This window comes from Gasterosteus aculeatus, chromosome 11, assembly GCF_964276395.1.
Source record: "Gasterosteus aculeatus chromosome 11, fGasAcu3.hap1.1, whole genome shotgun sequence".
Classification (NCBI taxonomy): domain Eukaryota; kingdom Metazoa; phylum Chordata; class Actinopteri; order Perciformes; family Gasterosteidae; genus Gasterosteus; species Gasterosteus aculeatus.
The window spans coordinates 7,876,080-7,892,889 of NC_135699.1; the positions used below are offsets into that span (position 1 = coordinate 7,876,080).

General features: G+C 46.5%; 1 protein-coding gene across 2 annotated transcripts; it reads left to right on the plus strand.

The window, feature by feature from the left end:
• Positions 1-1,000: 1,000 nt before the first annotated feature.
• znf652 (zinc finger protein 652) lies at positions 1,001-15,646 on the plus strand. Of its 2 annotated transcripts, XM_078083577.1 has the most exons (7): positions 1,113-1,255; positions 2,406-2,520; positions 5,158-6,709; positions 8,943-9,090; positions 9,264-9,379; positions 10,859-11,003; positions 12,468-15,646. In XM_078083577.1, exons 3-7 carry the CDS (start codon positions 5,651-5,653, stop codon positions 13,088-13,090), a joined length of 2,091 nt encoding a protein of 696 aa, XP_077939703.1. In that variant the 5' UTR covers positions 1,113-1,255; positions 2,406-2,520; positions 5,158-5,650; the 3' UTR covers positions 13,091-15,646. The 2 variants fall into 2 exon arrangements, with proteins under 2 accessions (XP_040047948.2, XP_077939703.1); XM_040192014.2 differs by lacking the exon at positions 2,406-2,520 and having other exon boundaries at positions 1,001-1,255.
• The last annotated feature ends 1,164 nt before the right edge of the window (positions 15,647-16,810 follow it).

The following is a 16,810-nucleotide window of genomic DNA, read 5'->3' on the forward strand; positions in this document are numbered from 1 at the left end:
GAATACGTTGTTACACTTGAAGGATTTCTCTATTGAGGGAGCAAATAGGTCCCCAGGGTCCTCATTATTATTTCATAAATCAAGATATCAACTTAACGGACGTGTGTGCGCGCTGCGTGTCTGGTCTGGAGGGGACATGATACTGAGCCCAGACCTAAATCTAGTCCCAGACCAAAACTGGTCCCGGACCTAGGGCTAGTCCCACACCTAAACCTGGTCCCAGCTCTAAATCTAGTCCCTGACCTAGGGCTATCCCCAGACCTAAAACTGGTCCCAGCTCTAAATCTAGTCCCGGACCTAGGGCTATCCCCAGACCTAAAACTGGTCCCAGCTCTAAATCTAGTCCCGGACCTAGGGCTATCCCCAGACCTAAAACTGGTTTCAGCTCTAAATCTAGTCCCGGACCTAGGGCTATCCCCAGACCTAAAACTGGTTTCAGCTCTAAATCTAGTTCTGGACCTAGGGCTAGTCCCAGACCTAAACCTGGTCCCAGCTCTAAATCTAGTCCCAGACCTAAACCTGGTCCCAGCTGTAAATCTAGTCCCGGACCTATGGGTAGTCCCAGACCTAAACCTGGTCGCAGCTCTAAAACTAGTCACAGACCTAAACCTGGTCCCAGCTCTAAATCTAGTCCCGGACCTATAGGGCTAGTCCCAGACATTAAACTGGTTGGAGGTCTAAATCTAGTTCTGGACCTAGGGCTAGTCCCAGACCTAAACCTGTTCCCAGCCCCAAATCTAGTCCCAGACCTAAACCTGTTTGCAGCTCTAAATCTAGTCCCAGACCTAAAACTGGTTGCAGCTCTAAATCTAGTTCTGGACCTATGGGTAGTCCCAGACCTAAACCTGGTCGCAGCACTAAATCTAGTCCCAGACCTAAACCTGGTCCCAGCTCTAAATCTAGTCCCGGACCTAGGGCCAGTTCCAGACCTAAACCAAGTACCGGACCTAAACCTGGTCCCAGATCTAAACCTAGTCCCGGACCTCGACCCAGCCGCCGCTGCGCGTCCGCACAGGCCTGGATGCCGAGGAGGAGCGCCACGTAGCGAGGCAGAGGACACCGGGGCGCAGGTACCTCTGCAGCCGACCGGAGACATCAACAAACACACTCATTTGCCCCCTCCCCAAAAAGATCACCGGCGTTGCTCTGTCCTAAATGCACATCCGCGCGAGCGAGGAAAGTGCGCGTTCGAGCCCGAATCTGTGCAACTCCTGATTGCACGAACGCGGGAGGGGAGGAGGTCGCTCTCGACGAGGTAAGCCAGCCAACCGACCGCAAAATGCGCCCGCGTAACGCGTCCCTATGTGCGCCTAAACGAATGCCGTGCGGCGGCCGCGGCTCGAGGAGACGTTTGGTCAGACTAGAGTAGTCCGCCAGCTCAGCCAGCCCGGTGACAAGAGTCCGGCGGGTCTGACCAGCGGTCGGAGGGGGTGTGGGGGGGGGGTGTTTGTTAGGAAAGCGGCGCCTCTCATCTTGCTCGTCCAAGATAACGTTACACTAATTACAAAAGCGTGACATCTTCTTTTCCTTTTGCTTTGTGTTGCTCCGACAGCCGCCTCGCCGCTTACAACGCGGTAGCAAAAACAAATGTCAACGTTAATAGCGATCTGACGTTGGTGCTAGCTTTAAGCTAACTAACGTTAGCCCCAATCAGGGCGGTTTGGGGGTTGAAGGAAAAAGTGAATGCAGTGTCTGTTGTAAGTTAATGTATGTTAGCAAACATCAGCATTTAGATTGTACAGTTCGCGCAGGTTAAAACGCATTGTTTTTGAGGTTGAGGGACATTTGACTGCACAAAAAAAAATGTTAATGGCTGCATCTTGAGCTAATGTGGCTAAGCTAGCTTGTCATGTGTATGCCCTGTGCAGGTCAGTATCCATGGAGTACTGCTAGCTAGCTAAGTAGCCCAAGTTGGCTAGGCCTGCACGGTGTTGCTGCTGCTCGGTGTACAGTGTTGCCCTTTTTGGTTTTCACATGTTTCTTTGCTTTGTATTCATTGCAATGTCAAGTTGCAAAGTATTGTTGCGGAATAGATTCCTCTCACCAAGATGCAGCCCGAACCAAACAGTAACGTTAGTTGTTGCACAAATATATCTTACTTACTTACTTTTCCAAATGATTTACTCTGTTTTGCACTTATTAACCTCATTAGTTGGAAACGGTGAGCTTGTTGGTCCAAATCCTCCCGTTTGTGTTTCTATTTTTTCATCCTAATTCTATTTTAAACGAGATCCATGTTTCTATGTTGTCATTACCTTCTTAAGAATACATCTATTCCAGTTGTGAAGCTCGGTGGACTTCTGGATATTCTCTCTCTCTCTCTCTCTCTCTCTGTAAGTTAAGGAAACTTGCCTTTGGGGGAGATTGGAGAAACTAATCTCTCACTTTTCTTTTTCATACCTCAGATGATTCGTACCAGACCAGAAAGCACTACTAACGCCGAATACCACTCCATGACCTGATTATGGGCTTGAGGGCCAGATACTTATGGAGCACCCCTAGAGCGCACCGCAGCACACAGTGAGCCGGTTAAGGTCTTATGAGTTTGGACAGCGTGAGGAATGTGAACCCTTCACACGATCTTACTACTGGCCGCGGCCCGGGAAAGCTCATTAAAGTCTAGACTTTAGAGGGAGCGTGTATTTGAGGAGCACTGCTACATAAGAAGTCTCGCCCGCTGCCTTGCTGTCGCAGACGCATGCGTGAACACTTGCATGAGTCGATGTTGTTCGATCAGAGATTTCGTATAGTGAAGCTCCCATCCTGTGTCATTCATATCTCAAAACCACATTATATCTAGTATACAACTCGCTTTGTGGCGAGAAGATGGTTGGTTTCTCGTAGTGTCTCTGACGCACCATTGAGGGAAGATGTAGTTTGGTTTTCTGTTGAGTGATTTGTGGGCCAGTTTTGATGATTGGTCTTTTCTACTTTTTGGTGAGGTCCAACAGGCTGTCCGAGGCCTTCATTTATGCACTTTTCTCTTTTTGATGTCTGGGTGCAATAGTTTCAATGGGTTTGAAATCCTAAACTAACGAGGGGATTGTGCAGAATAATTACCGGTGGTATTGAGACGTCTGCGCTCTGTTCGATTCCCACATCAAAGGACTGCATTATTTCGCTGCGAGTGAAACTCGAAAATGACTCATTGAAAATGATAAGCCGGTGGAAGGATTTTGCTCTGCGGGTTACATAACCACACTGTGTGTTTTGTGTATTAGCACATGTGCTTTTTGGGGACAGTTTTCAGCGAAGCATGCATCACTTTTTAATATCTTGGATTGTTAAGAAAATACATTTTCAGAGTTTTCAGAACAAACATTCATTTCAGGCCTCCATGTGCCTTTTTAAAAAATAGTGTGGAAGGTGGTGCATGTTAAGTCATGTTACGGCAGTGGCTTCTTGTGCAATTTTTTTTATTCCTGTCATCCAGACGCAGCGTAATCTGCTGGGCTCTGTGTTTAAGACGGCCATGTGAGGCTGTCGGCGCAGGGCTCGCCCTCCCGTTGTGGTCTTAAGCTCTCGGAGCGCAGTGCTCCAATTCTCAGAAAGGATCAGAGTCAAAATGCACAGGAAGACAGGTTTGTCTTTGTCGAGAGACACATTCTACACAAAAGGCTTCCGCTTGTACTCGCAACACTGATACGTCCGTTTGGCTTTAATAACGACTCAGAAAATGTGATTTTTATTTTCCCCGGCTACTTTCATTCTGCCGTATTTACAGTCACGTGAGATGAAGCGATGAGAGGAACAGAACGATTATTTTATTGAGTAATTAAGTGCGAATGAATTAGACTGGAGAATAAGATTAAATATACGCAAAGCTTCTTGCAATGTTGTTTCTGATGATTTCAGCAAGTACAGTGATCACTGGATCAGCGAGTGTTGTGATAAAACAAAAGTGCTGCAGTAAAAGTAAGACACCGCTTAGAAAACAAGGGATAGTTTCCAAATATAATACGGCCTCTAATGTTTGCTGTTAGTGTGTAGCTCTACTCTCATTTCTCACCTTTTTGCTCCTTTTACTCTCCACTAGAACAAAGTAGTTGTCGAGGGTTTGTGAAGCGACGCCTATTGATGCTTTCTTTGTAAGCAGAGGAGCGCTTTTTGTTTAAAGAAATAAAGCAAACTGTATTTGTGAAGAGAGAGAGAGAGAGAGGATGTTTCCCATCTCCCAGATAATAAATGTGTGTTTTTCTTTGTTGCTTAGTGAGATTTTCTGTTGAGATAACCGCCCTGATGCACACTCGTTGTGAGGCCGTTTGAGGTCAACCAACTGTCAGCCAGCGGCACCCAGCCCAGATATACGCAAAAGCAACCAATGCACAGATGCCATGAAAGCAAGATTTATTCAAATATATTTATATGCACACATTATGATGGTGTTTTTTTCATTTTTTCATTGTTAACTTGCAGAAACGTGACAATATTTCCATATGGTCCAAACTGTGCGGCGCTCAGGCTTCATTGAACAGTTGAAATAGTTTCCTGTGGTTGTTTATGAGCTTCTGAGCTGTGGTTACACCAAGCTGTCTCGCAGTTGATGGGAAGGCAATCATAAAGAAAGACAAGACAGTCTTCGCTTTTATCAGCGGTGATTGAGTTTTTAGTGTGTTTGTTAAGATGAGATAAGATGTGAAGATACGAAACATCACTATGATTGAGGGATGTTTTTGAATTTAGCTATTTATTGTTTAATATTATGAAGTCATAGTCCATTGCGATTCATACTGAGCTCTCAAAAATGTTCCGATGTTGATGTGCTCTGAACTCATTTTCATCACCTTATGATGCGAAGATGTATTATTTCATGTGACTCCAGAGAGCAAATCATCTCGGCATTTAGTTTCATAGTGAGCTGTTCCAGTTGTGGCCTTGACATATTAATAACCACTCAATATGGTTGTAGCCATCAGGGACAGAATCCAACTGAATAAGCCACTTTGCAAAGATGTGAATACGCAGCTTTCGAAGCGGAATTCACCCACATTTGTTTTGGAAGGCTGTGGTTTTGACTCCTACACGTGGAACTGAAACATTGGTGGGCAAATGAGGTGCTCGCTGTTGAAACGGTGACAAAATGGCAGCAGTTTCACCTCAGACCCCATGGTAACGTCTCATTTGTACCTCTTCCGTTTCTTCTGTCTTATCCCACAGGTGATGCACTGTAAATGGCTTTCCGGGCAACACGCGGAAGTCCCGACAGCAGTTCCATGTCCGGCTCTGCAGCTTGAAGACACCGGCGCTCTGCAGGGGAGCGGCGTTGAGACGCAGTGAATCTGGGACCTTCCTGCACCTCGCATACACATTTCAGAGGAAATTAGCTCCAAACTTTCAGCATCAAAGACAAAAAGCCTTTTGATTTTTAAGTTTGATTTTTTTTTAAGCGTATGGAGCAAAACCTGGAACGGATTATATGTCTGTTGGACTGCATTTCCTACCTGGGACAGCATGGATGCTGTTTTTGAATCTGGTTGAATATCAATCGCCTCGTCCCCTCCTTCCTGTCTCTCCGGTCGAAGGAGGGTGGGGGATCGGCGTGGCGTCCCCTGCCCCTCCTGGTAGAGTAGGCTAGTCTAGCTCGGCACAATAGCAGCAAGCCTTTTTTAAATTTTTATTTCCACCAACTCATCCCTTGATTCTTCGCTTCATGAAATCCTGCAAGAGCCTGAGGGAAGAGGTTTCTGTTCCTATCCTTGGCGGGATGTCCCAGGAGGAAGGGCGGAGGGCTTCGGTTACCCAGTCCTATTTCCACTCCCCTAACCCAGATCTGGACCTGGCAGGCAAGCTGTATAAGCGGGAAGTTGGTGGTAAGCCGTATTCTGTGTTGGTGGACAATAAAATGTCAACCAAGACCTCCATGGGGGATCAGAACATTGGTCCGATTCCCATCCAACATGTGACGCCGCAGCAGCATCAGCAGTACTTCAGAGAGGCGGTAGTGGGGCAGGAGGCGGGGACGCACGGGTCCCAGGCTGCCAACAACCGCACCTCGGACGACACTGAAGATGACGAGGAGGAGGACGACGAGGAGGAGGAAGAAGAAGACGACGACGATGATGATGAAGATGGGGAGGAGGAGAGCTTCAAGCGCGAGCAGATCATTGTCGAGGTTAACCTGAACAACCAGACACTTCATGTGTCCAAGGCGGACAGCAAGACTGGAACCACAGCTGAAGACTCTGAAAGAGCTGGCAGCAACGACGACGAGGATGACGACGAAGAAGAGGAGGAGGAGGAGGAAGAGGAGGAGGAGGAAGAGGAGGACAGCCTTGATGAAGAGGATGAAGAAGAGATGGAGAGTCAAAGAACGAGGTCAAAGAGAGCTCGCCGGGGTGACGGCGGCACGGCGGCGCCCAGCCAGCCGCTGAGAAAGAGCCTGCGGACAGCGCTGAGCAAAGCCGCCGCCGGAATGACCACCAGGGGCCGGCGGAAGCGCATGGAGCCTGCAAAGCGCAAACGCCGGTCGGCCCGGTCGGCCCCGTCCTCCGCCGGCTCCACGGCGACGGGGGGGAAGGCGGAGGCGGAGGAGAAGGAGATGCTGACGTGTGAAAAGTGCCCCCGGGTGTTCAACACGCGCTGGTATCTGGAGAAGCACATGAATGTCACCCACAGGCGGATGCAGATCTGCGACAAGTGCGGCAAAAAGTTTGTCCTGGAAAGTGAGCTGGCCTTACACCAACAGACCGACTGCGAGAAGAACATCCAGGTAAAGCAGAGCGACCCCCGTCCCGCATCCCCTGAGCGGGGTCACTGTTTGAAGAGGTGCACTTCTGGGGTTGGACGTGTCCTTTGATAATGTCTGTAGTCCAATTATCTGCTTATTATTGTCATTAATGCTTTGTTTTCAGTTAATTATTTGTGATATTTTACGCTGAAAACAGAAGCTAATTCTAGTAGCTGGTGACCCTCTCAAACTGCTAACATGAGTTAAACATTTATTTTTGGATAAACATTGCTTGTTGATAGGATCAGTGGGTTCAATTTGGTATAAGTTCTCTAGAACTGAAACGGAGATTTAACACATTGATACCTAAGGAACTACCTAAAGCAGTTCTTTGAATATCCAAATTTAGCCCCTTGTTTGTTTAACTATTTTCACATCTTTGTTTAGTTTGTGAAGAGTCTTTTCACCTTTGTCTGCTCAGACAAATCCTTTGAAACCAACCGGTGAAGCTTAATGTAGCATTGACATTTACTAGTAACTCAGTAAATGTACTAGTAATATTCACTCCCGTCAATATAGACCGATTAATAGATCACGTAGTACACATAAGGTGTATAAATACAGCGGTGGTGGACACATTTCTACAATATAGTTTATCACTGTTGACCCGACATATCAACACACCATTTATCTCTTGGATGTTCCAAATCCTCGCAGGAAAATGAATGACAAATTGTTGACGTGGTCCCAAGCCAGGGCCATGAAAAAGGGCACATTGGAATATCTCTACTCCTGATCCGGCCTCTGATCGGACAATCTCACTAGTTGATCCCAAAGTCGAATCCATGGATCGAATAGCTGGTCCAACTTGTTTGTTTATGGTGTGTGGGTTTCCGTGACCATAGTCGGGTGTGTGAAGTACACATAAAAAGAGTTGTGTACGAGTGTGGAATCCAATGTTCAACTTTGTTCAGTACAGTTTAAAAACTTGTTTCACACCAATTCGTTGGGAAAATAAACCAGCCCTGTATTAAGAACTTGAAGCTGGGCATCAGGTCCGTGATGAAGACCCTTTCTTGTAAAATAAAGCCTTGTTAATTAAGCATTAAGCATCTAATAACCTTGGATTGAAGAAAATGGAAATCAATAAAACAAACAAACAAAATCTGAATTAATAATGATGATGCAAGTGACTGCATCTATATGCAAAGCTTGGTTCCAGTAATGTTGGCTGGATCTGATCTATTAAATATTCGCTTAACACATACATTCAAATGCTGTATGGAAACAGCCACTCAACGTTTCATACCGCGCTTCGGTGGGTTTTATGCAACAACCCAAATGCTGGACAAATAAATCTGTTGGAACCGTAAGTGGCTTCCTAATGTTCCATTAACACAATATGCTGCTGATGTTCTGTCTGATAAGGATACAAATGAGGCTGCTATCACACCTCCAGGAAAGAGAGGCTCACAAGAGCGCTTAGCGAGCGTTTGCCGGAAGGAATGTGACTGATAATAGAACAGAGTGAGAGTCTCTTTGACAGGACGGACAGAAACGAATCCTTCGCTCGTGGGTTTGATGCCGCGAGGAGGCTTCTCCTGCCGTCTGCGAGAGGAGGCTCCATTATAACAGGATTTATTTTCCAAATAGACAAAGGCCGAACACAGAGCCTATAATAACGCTCTTTATTTTCAAAGTCAGTCCAAAATGAGATCCGGCTAAGAAATGGTGCACTTGCACAAAGGCAAATGTGCAAAGTTGATTTAAAAAAAGCAAAACGGGCATCTATCTAATTGCTGGCAGAAGTGCCTCTATTAAATATGAATTTAAAAGAAATTAAATACGCTTCCACTCAATTATTTTCTAATAATGCGCCTTCCTTTGGAATCTGATTCTCTGTATAAATGGTCTTAGTCTTTTTTACATCCATTTTGAATTGTTTCCATAAAACATGTATTTTAACTTCCATTGACTTTTAACCTGGAATCACACCAGCAAGCCAAATTGGCATTAAATATTTCCCTGTTGTTGTTGTTGTTTTTTGTCCTTCTCCAACGGCGTATCATCGTCATGTTTGTCAGTTAATAATCTGCGCATCTCCAAAGGGAATCAAGGAAAGTAAACTCATGATCTTCCCCAGCAGACGGCGCTAGAGCACAAGGGAACCGTTTGGCAAATGAGAACCGTTCGCTGTCTGTCATGTTTTGTGTTCTCATGATATTTATCAGCAACAACCTTAATGTTTTTTTTCTATGTCCATGTGTCTTTTTAGTGTGTCTCCTGCAACAAGTCTTTTAAGAAGCTGTGGTCACTGCACGAGCACATAAAGATTGTGCACGGCTACGCAGAAAAGAAGTTCTCTTGTGAGATCTGTGAGAAGAAGTTCTACACTATGGCTCATGTCCGCAAGCACATGGTTGGTAAGTGGGGGTCTTTTTTCCGCACTCCTTGTTGTGCAGCATCACTTTTATTGACACGCGACTTCGTCTTTAATGAATCTTGGTTTAATCGTCTGATCAGGTGTGTGCAATCTCAATATTGCTGTCCTCTGTCCCTTCCTCTCGCTCTCCCTTTCGCCCCTGTCTCTCCCCAGCTCACACAAAGGACATGCCGTTTACCTGCGAGACATGTGGGAAGTCGTTTAAACGCAGCATGTCTTTAAAAGTTCACTCGCTCCAGCATTCGGGAGAGAAACCCTTCCGTTGTGAGGTGAGACGCACAAGCCCTGTTCTGATCAAATACAGGACAGTATCAAAAGACAAATGAATCATTAACTGCACTGATAAGAAAACGCTGCGTCACAATGGTTCATAATCTCCCTGACGAGACCTTTTTTCAGGTTAAATACAGTCTGTCCATGATTCGTTATCAGTGACTGCAGGTATCAAAGATCAATTGAAGAGCCGAATGGGGCCGTTTTCTCTCGTCACGAGCCACACGTGTTACACACGTTACACATAGAGGAATCGGTCTTGATGATTGATGCGATGTAAGATGCAAAATGAAAACGACATAAACCGATAAGATAATCACGTATGTGCATATGTTTGTCACCCGTCACTTTTTTTTATCCAAACGCGTGTTCGGCTGGTTTCTTGCTGGTTGGCTGATTGAGTGCTCTGTAGGTTTTGATGAATTGGCCTCGCGGGCCTCTCAAAGGAGCCTCAAGGCCGATCAGGCAGCGGTGCCGTGTGGTCCGTGACTTCCCAAAATACATAGCAAACTGCATAGAGATCACTAATTAACCAGAGCCTAAAATATGTCATGTGTGAGATTTAACCAACATGTCATCTGGAGGCCTTTTGTGGGTCATTATAAGCGGATTTTTGCTCAGTGAAGTTGAGTATGAGTTTTATTCTGTTATCACTGAGTTAGTGTGAGTTTATTCTGTTAAGAGTTTATTATATTATCACTGTTCTCACTCAATTCAGAGGAAGTTGACAGATGGGATGGTTTACGCCCACCCGAGGCCTTTTAATGTCCAACCACACAGGCAACATATGTTTATGGGTGGAGCTGCTCTAATTAAATGTTTTAAGTCATCCTACACTTTAATGTCCTCGCATGCTTTTGAAGGAGTTATTTGATGTATGGGTCGTTCTCCTGTCATACAAGTCGGTTATGCCAAATGGAAATTATGCTTTTTTTTCCACAGATATTTATTTAGCTGGGTGGTGCCGTTCAGGTTATGAATATTATACCTTGGAAAAGACCTGCCCAAGGAAGCCTCATAGTGCAAATATACAGCGTGGTTACATGCACCCAAATAAGCTGGTTATTGTTGGCATGTGACTATATAACGTAAAGATCTGCTCCCTTTATTAGCCATTCAGAGATATCTTGTTATCTTGATATCTTGTATATTATTGTATATATTTCTTGGCCTTGTTAACATTTATCCCGCATGGTCTCTGCGTATGGAAAATAATTTATGATTAAAATTATCTTCGAAATACCTAAAAACCTGGTTCCTTGTGTCCATGTAAAAAGTGATCACATGACTATCAATTTTAATACTCACCAAATATAATTCAAAGTCAATTATACATGATGGTTTTAAACTGGCCAAAGATAACACTAAAGGGTAAAACCTGCTTACAAGAAACTGCAGAAAAGTCTTTTTATTGTGAACGTGTATTTGCGTGAGTGTGTGTGTCTCCTGAACGCCTCTTGTTGTTTCCGCTGTAGAACTGTGACGAGCGGTTCCAATACAAGTATCAGCTGCGCTCCCACATGAGCATTCACATCGGACACAAGCAGTTCATGTGCCAGTGGTGTGGCAAAGACTTCAACATGAAACAGTATTTTGATGAGCACATGAAAACACACACAGGTGAGAAATGTCCGGCGTGCACACGCATGATCTCAGACCGAATGTGACCGCGTGTCCGCGGGCCGTAATTGTAGTTCTTAAAGCAAGTTTTGGGTCCTGAGCTTTTTGTGCATGTACAAACGTTCCTGTGGTACAGATGTGAGTTGGCAGGCCGGCGGCTCTGGTGGTCTCACGGCCCAGCTGTCAAAGTACACACAGGCAGACCCGTTATAAACGCTCACGGTTTTGTAGCCAAATATTCCAGTCTTTAAAATAAAGTGAGATAACTTGAGAACGGGTTCAGGGAAAATATTCTGTAGTGTTTGAATTCTCCACCGACTGAAATGGAAACGTAACCAGAAAGCACTCAGCCGAGCCTCAACGCGACGGAGGCGGACACCCGTCCTCCCCTTCTCTCAACAAAAGTATTCCGATATCACAGTTGTGCCGCAGTAAATTACTTGGGACAAAGTCTCTGCAAAAATGTGGTTTTTCAATCACATCCAACTTAAAATAATATAAAAATGCATTGCATTTTTTTTGTTGCCTGGTGTTGTTTTTAGTGCTTTGACACCTGAGGTTCTGAATGCTTTGAGATGACAACACGGTTCTTGGACGAGCTACAAGAACGAAGAATGCGCGGGACGTTTCCAAGACAAACATAGTGGCGAGAGCGGAGAGACTTCGCCCAGCTTTGTAATGAGAGGGGTGTTCTACATCAAAGCGGGGCCTTGCATATATATCTGGTCTTGTAATGACTACACACGCACACACACGCTGTTTTCCCTCCGCGCCGTGTTGCTGTTTCTCAGACTGAACTGAACCTGTTCTTGTTCCACAGTTTCTCGGCTCGCCGTCGATCCTCCCAGTTCTATTTGTGAAGTGTAATTACACTGCCCTCTCTTCTGCTCGCCGCTAGCAACCAATTTAAGCCTGTGCAGGAGGAGACACACCCAGCCGTGGCCTGTAATAGGCGGCTAAACACAGACTCCCAGAGTTTGCTCCACCGAGCGCAGATTTTTCACGACAGAGTGTGTTGTAACAGTGGCAGAGAACGAGCACGTTAGCTGTCACCTTTTGATATTCCGTTGGTGTGGAGGCTCTTGGTGCATAATGGCTGTGTGGGTGGTAGCAGGCACATTCAGTGGCTCCCGTGGAGGGAGGGTAATGAGAGCAGCGTTCCAACCAGTTCATTTTTAGCATCTCTGCGCAACGTGTGAATCGGGATGGCTTCCTTCTGGGTTGATGGGGAAGAACCCTCAATTCAAGCTGCCGACGTATTCGCATTTTTGAAAGAACTGTCGCTGTTTGTGGAGAAATGGTGAAAGGGAAAAATAAGCTTGTTTTTTTTTTTTTTGGAAGGGAGGATTTAATCTGTTGATAAATGATCTTCTAACCATCTCATTTGACGACCGTGCGCCTCCTTTTGGTCGACTATTACCGTCTGCTTCACGTTCCCTCCTAATGCTTTCTGAATCTCCGCAGGAGAGAAGCCTTTCATCTGTGAGATCTGCGGGAAGAGCTTCACTAGCCGGCCCAACATGAAGCGCCACCGGCGCACCCACACGGGGGAGAAGCCTTACCCCTGCGACGTGTGCGGCCAGCGCTTCCGCTTCTCCAACATGCTCAAAGCGCACAAGGAGAAGTGCTTCCGGGTCACCAGCCCCGTGGTCCCGCAGACCAGCGGCCCGCCCATGCCTGTGCGCGTCTTCGCCAACACCTTCTCCACCTCCTCCACCTCCTCCCCCTCCACTTCCTCCATCTCCGGTCCCAGTCCCGCCGCCGCCGCCCCCTCGGCGCACGTGGACCTCAACCCGACAGGAGGGCAATTGCCTCCGCGAGGCCCCGCGGGACACGCGTTCTCCCACGTGCACCTCCACTCAAACCCCTCCCACCATCACCCCCACCCGCCGACGACCCAGCAGCACCTGTCAAACGCGCCGCAACACCCCCACCACCACCTGGCGGTGCCCCCGGTCTCCCAAATCCCCCCACCCCCGGCCCTGTTCAAGAGCGAGCCCTTAAACCACTGTGGGCATGAAGACGCCAGCTACATGCACCACATGGCTCCGCCCGACAAGGGCCCCGGGGCCCCCCAGCACCACTGAACTGGGCTCCAGCTGTGCGGGCCCCCCACCAAACCGCGCCTTTGGTCGTCCTCTCCTCGTCGTCCGGCCTCAGTCTCTCGGTTGCAGTGATCCGAAAATAAGTAAAGATACACGTACACACACCTGTGTGTGACAAGCAGACACACACACTCAGTAAAAAGACTTCTGGTCAATGTTTTCTGAGGAAAACGAGTTCTCTATGTGTACGTTGGTGGGTGCAAAGTGTCTCCTTGCTGATGGGGGGGCGGCGTGGGCTCGTCCAGGATCGCCACCATTCGGCGATTCTCCTCGAGTTGACCAGGAGTTTCCGTGCACTTCCTGCCCACGGCGATGCTCAAGCTGTCCTACTCATTGACCGGTAGGGGCTCGCCCCCACAGCAATATTTGATGAATGTTGGATCGGGTTCTGCCTGGACCTTTGACAGAACGCCTCGACCTTGGACTAGAGGGGAAACCGCAGCAGTGCAATGGGCTAAAGTCATAAGGGGGCGATTTGTGTTGGTGGGGGGGGGTTGGGACGCACGCTTTGTAAATGGTTAGTTGACTCAAAACAAGGTCCGAGATTCACATAACGGATAGACGGTGCTTTCCATTCCGGTGCGTACAGTGTTTCTTAATCATGCTTTTTTCCATTTTGATTTCCTGACGCCCAATATATGACAAAGCGACGATGTCGTGCGTTTTCGAAAGCGACGCGAGGTCTGACTGCGCGCGTCCCCCAAGCACACGCTGACAAAAGACAAAGACTCCCCTCGCTGTGTTCAGTGCAACCTCAGAGCTGTTGGTCAACCCATGCTTTTAGATAACGGATGACTGTCAAATACTGCCACTGTGAGGGGCCAGACCCGTGGCCCCATCAGGATTTACCCCACTTCTACCCCTTCGCTGCTGTCGAAATGATACGGGTTACCATGTGAAAGGTCATTTGACACACACACACAGTATATACACAGTATATACACACACCTGGGACCTCTTTCATCACCGTTCTTAACAGGCAATTATGCATATTCCTCTCAGCCTATATTCCACAGTCCGGTGTGGGGAGTTGTTGTAATGTAACGGTTTGCTTTTTCACAAACGCGTGTCAACCCCTGTTGAATGTTACCTTCGCAGAATAATGGCGGATGACTCGTTTGTTTTCGTTTTTTTTTTTTTTTTATATTCTCTGATCATTTGTGCCGTTTTAAGCTAATGTAGATAGACTGTTGTTAGCACATGATAGGAAGAGTCAGGATAAAAGGCAGTGGTCGTACAACTTCTAATATTTGGAATTCTTGTAAAGGTAAGCAGACGTCATACATCATTGATGTAATAGCCGATGGTGTGAATGTTATTTGTTTAAAGTAAGCATAAAGGGTTGGCAAGTATTGGTCATGAGTTGCGTGGTTGGTAGCCCTTCACCCAGTCCGACAGATACCGTGTGTGCGTTTGCGTGTGTGTGCATTTTCTCTGCGTGTGTGTGTGTGTGTGTGTGTGTGTGTGTGTGGTTGTCCCAGTGCTTTTCTACCAAAAGCTGCTTTTACACAACGTGCCCCACCATGTGTGTGTATTTGGGGATACCGAAGATGGAGAATAGCAGTAAATGGAAAAATGATCCTCTTTCTTACAGTCTAACGGTATTCAGCATCAGTAGTTTAGGATAAAACCCTTTTTTTCTCGGTTTGAGACCTGCAATTATCCTGCCATTTCTAAGGGTCTTAATACTTTATTTGCTTATGCTGTGCCCTCGGGTTCAGCGCTGGGCTTCAGCGTTTTTCGCAGTATGGATCTTTGGCTTGCTGTTTTTTTTTATTTATTTTTTTAAGCCTTTTTTTGTGTGTGTATGTGTGTGTATTCTCTGCACTTTACTGCTGCGTGGGTGAAGCACAGGGAAGGGAGGGACTGACGATGCATCGTGGAACAGAGTGCAGATGTGGCTGCACGAGAACGGGTGGAGGTGATTTATTTTGAGCGGATGTTGTTGGGAAAGGAGGAGAATCCCGGGTGGAGGCGGGTAGTGTGGAAGGGACCACAGCGAACAAAGGACATGTCATTTTAGTACGCGCATACTTCTAATTTCCTATTCATGTTTTCTTTCTCTTTTTAAAGAAACACCCTTTTGCTCCTTGTTGACCTCCCGTCAGAGTGAAAGCGACATTCCTCCTGCTTCGGTGACTTCCCTCGAACTCGCTGCGTGTTTGTCTCCGACCTGTCCGGTTTTGTCTTTTAGTTTGGCAAATGATTCTCCTCCTCGTTTCTTTGTTTCCTAGAATGCACTTTCTACTAAAATTCTTAGCTAGTTAATGAAAAAATAACATGTATATTCTTTAAAGATGTTTTAAAAAAAAATCAAATATACTTTTTCCCCTTTGTATTTTTAACCACTTAATGTAGCATTGCGTATTTTATTATTGTATCTGGTACAACATGTGCAGCTTTACAATGTCCCGGTTTGTCCTTTTTTGTATGTTATCTGGAGAATGTGGAGAAGTGAAAAGTTGGGCCTTTTTTGATAATGTACATTAAACTGACTGCTAAACTTTGAGAAGTAAAAACAAGTAGCCATGATTATCACACATCTCCGTCTCTTTTTTTCATCTTCAATTCCTGTCAGTTGCCTGTGAAAATGTAGAAAAATAAGAATTGTGCCCAACGTGCTCCCTGACACCGAGCTCAACAACGAGCTTTGCTGAAAAGCCGGAATTCCAGCTGACCGTTGCAACTGTCTTAATTTGCTTGAGCAGTTATTTGGCTCTTTTGGGGTCACTGGGTTCTTGGCATAATGCCTGTAACCAAACAGCGTCTGCTGGCTACGCATCACACTGAGGGGTCAGCTGCTGACTTCGCTTTTCAAAGCGTTTCATTTGTGCAGGAGCATTATAGGTCCTCTTTCTTTTCTTTTTTTGTGACCAATTCTTGTTTTGTTTGGGGCGCGGGGGTCAACATGGTGCCCCCCCCCCCACATTGTTCAAAATCATTGGCTTCTCTGGCCCGTGACCTTGAACGTCAGTGACCATGCAGATATTCTCCAGTTAAGAAAAAACTTGTGTTGTATGTTACTTTTCTTCTAAATGCCCTCAGCGTGCGTGTTTAGGTGAGCAGTTGCATTCAGACAAACTGGCATTAAAACTAAATGCCAAATTAATATCTGAGTGACAACAGTATTTTTGAGTATTTTCTTTCCTGGACATCCGAATTCGCCTCCTCTATGGACACGTCAAGACTTTCAACTGTTGCCGCTGTCACTCAAAACCCTGTGTGCCCCCCATCACTGTGGGGGGATTTTTTAAAGTGGCGCACCAATGAGTCACGCAGTCCAGTGAGACGGCTGAGCGGGCCCGATGGATGGAGAGGAGTGTAAGTGACTCACTGATGGTGCGTGGGCGCTCGGGTACCGCGGCTCGCTTCACCAGCAGAGGAGATAATAACACACCGTCTGTACATCTCTCTTCCCATTTGGGTTAGAAAATAGTCAGATCCCCCCCCCTCAACCCCCAGCTGTTAGTCATTACGCCCTGTGGTGTAGGGGAGGCAGGGGGCCGTGTCTGTCGGCAGGCAGATAAGGAGAAGAGGCCTTCACGTGTGCTTTCAAGAAGTTCCTATAGGCTGTTGGTCGACCAGCCAAATGCCAACTCCCACGCCGCAATAATAATGTTTCTCTGCGATTATTAAAGAGACACTTTGCTGCTCCACATTTTAAATAAACCAAGGTATTACGTTGGATATGCTTTCTCCAAT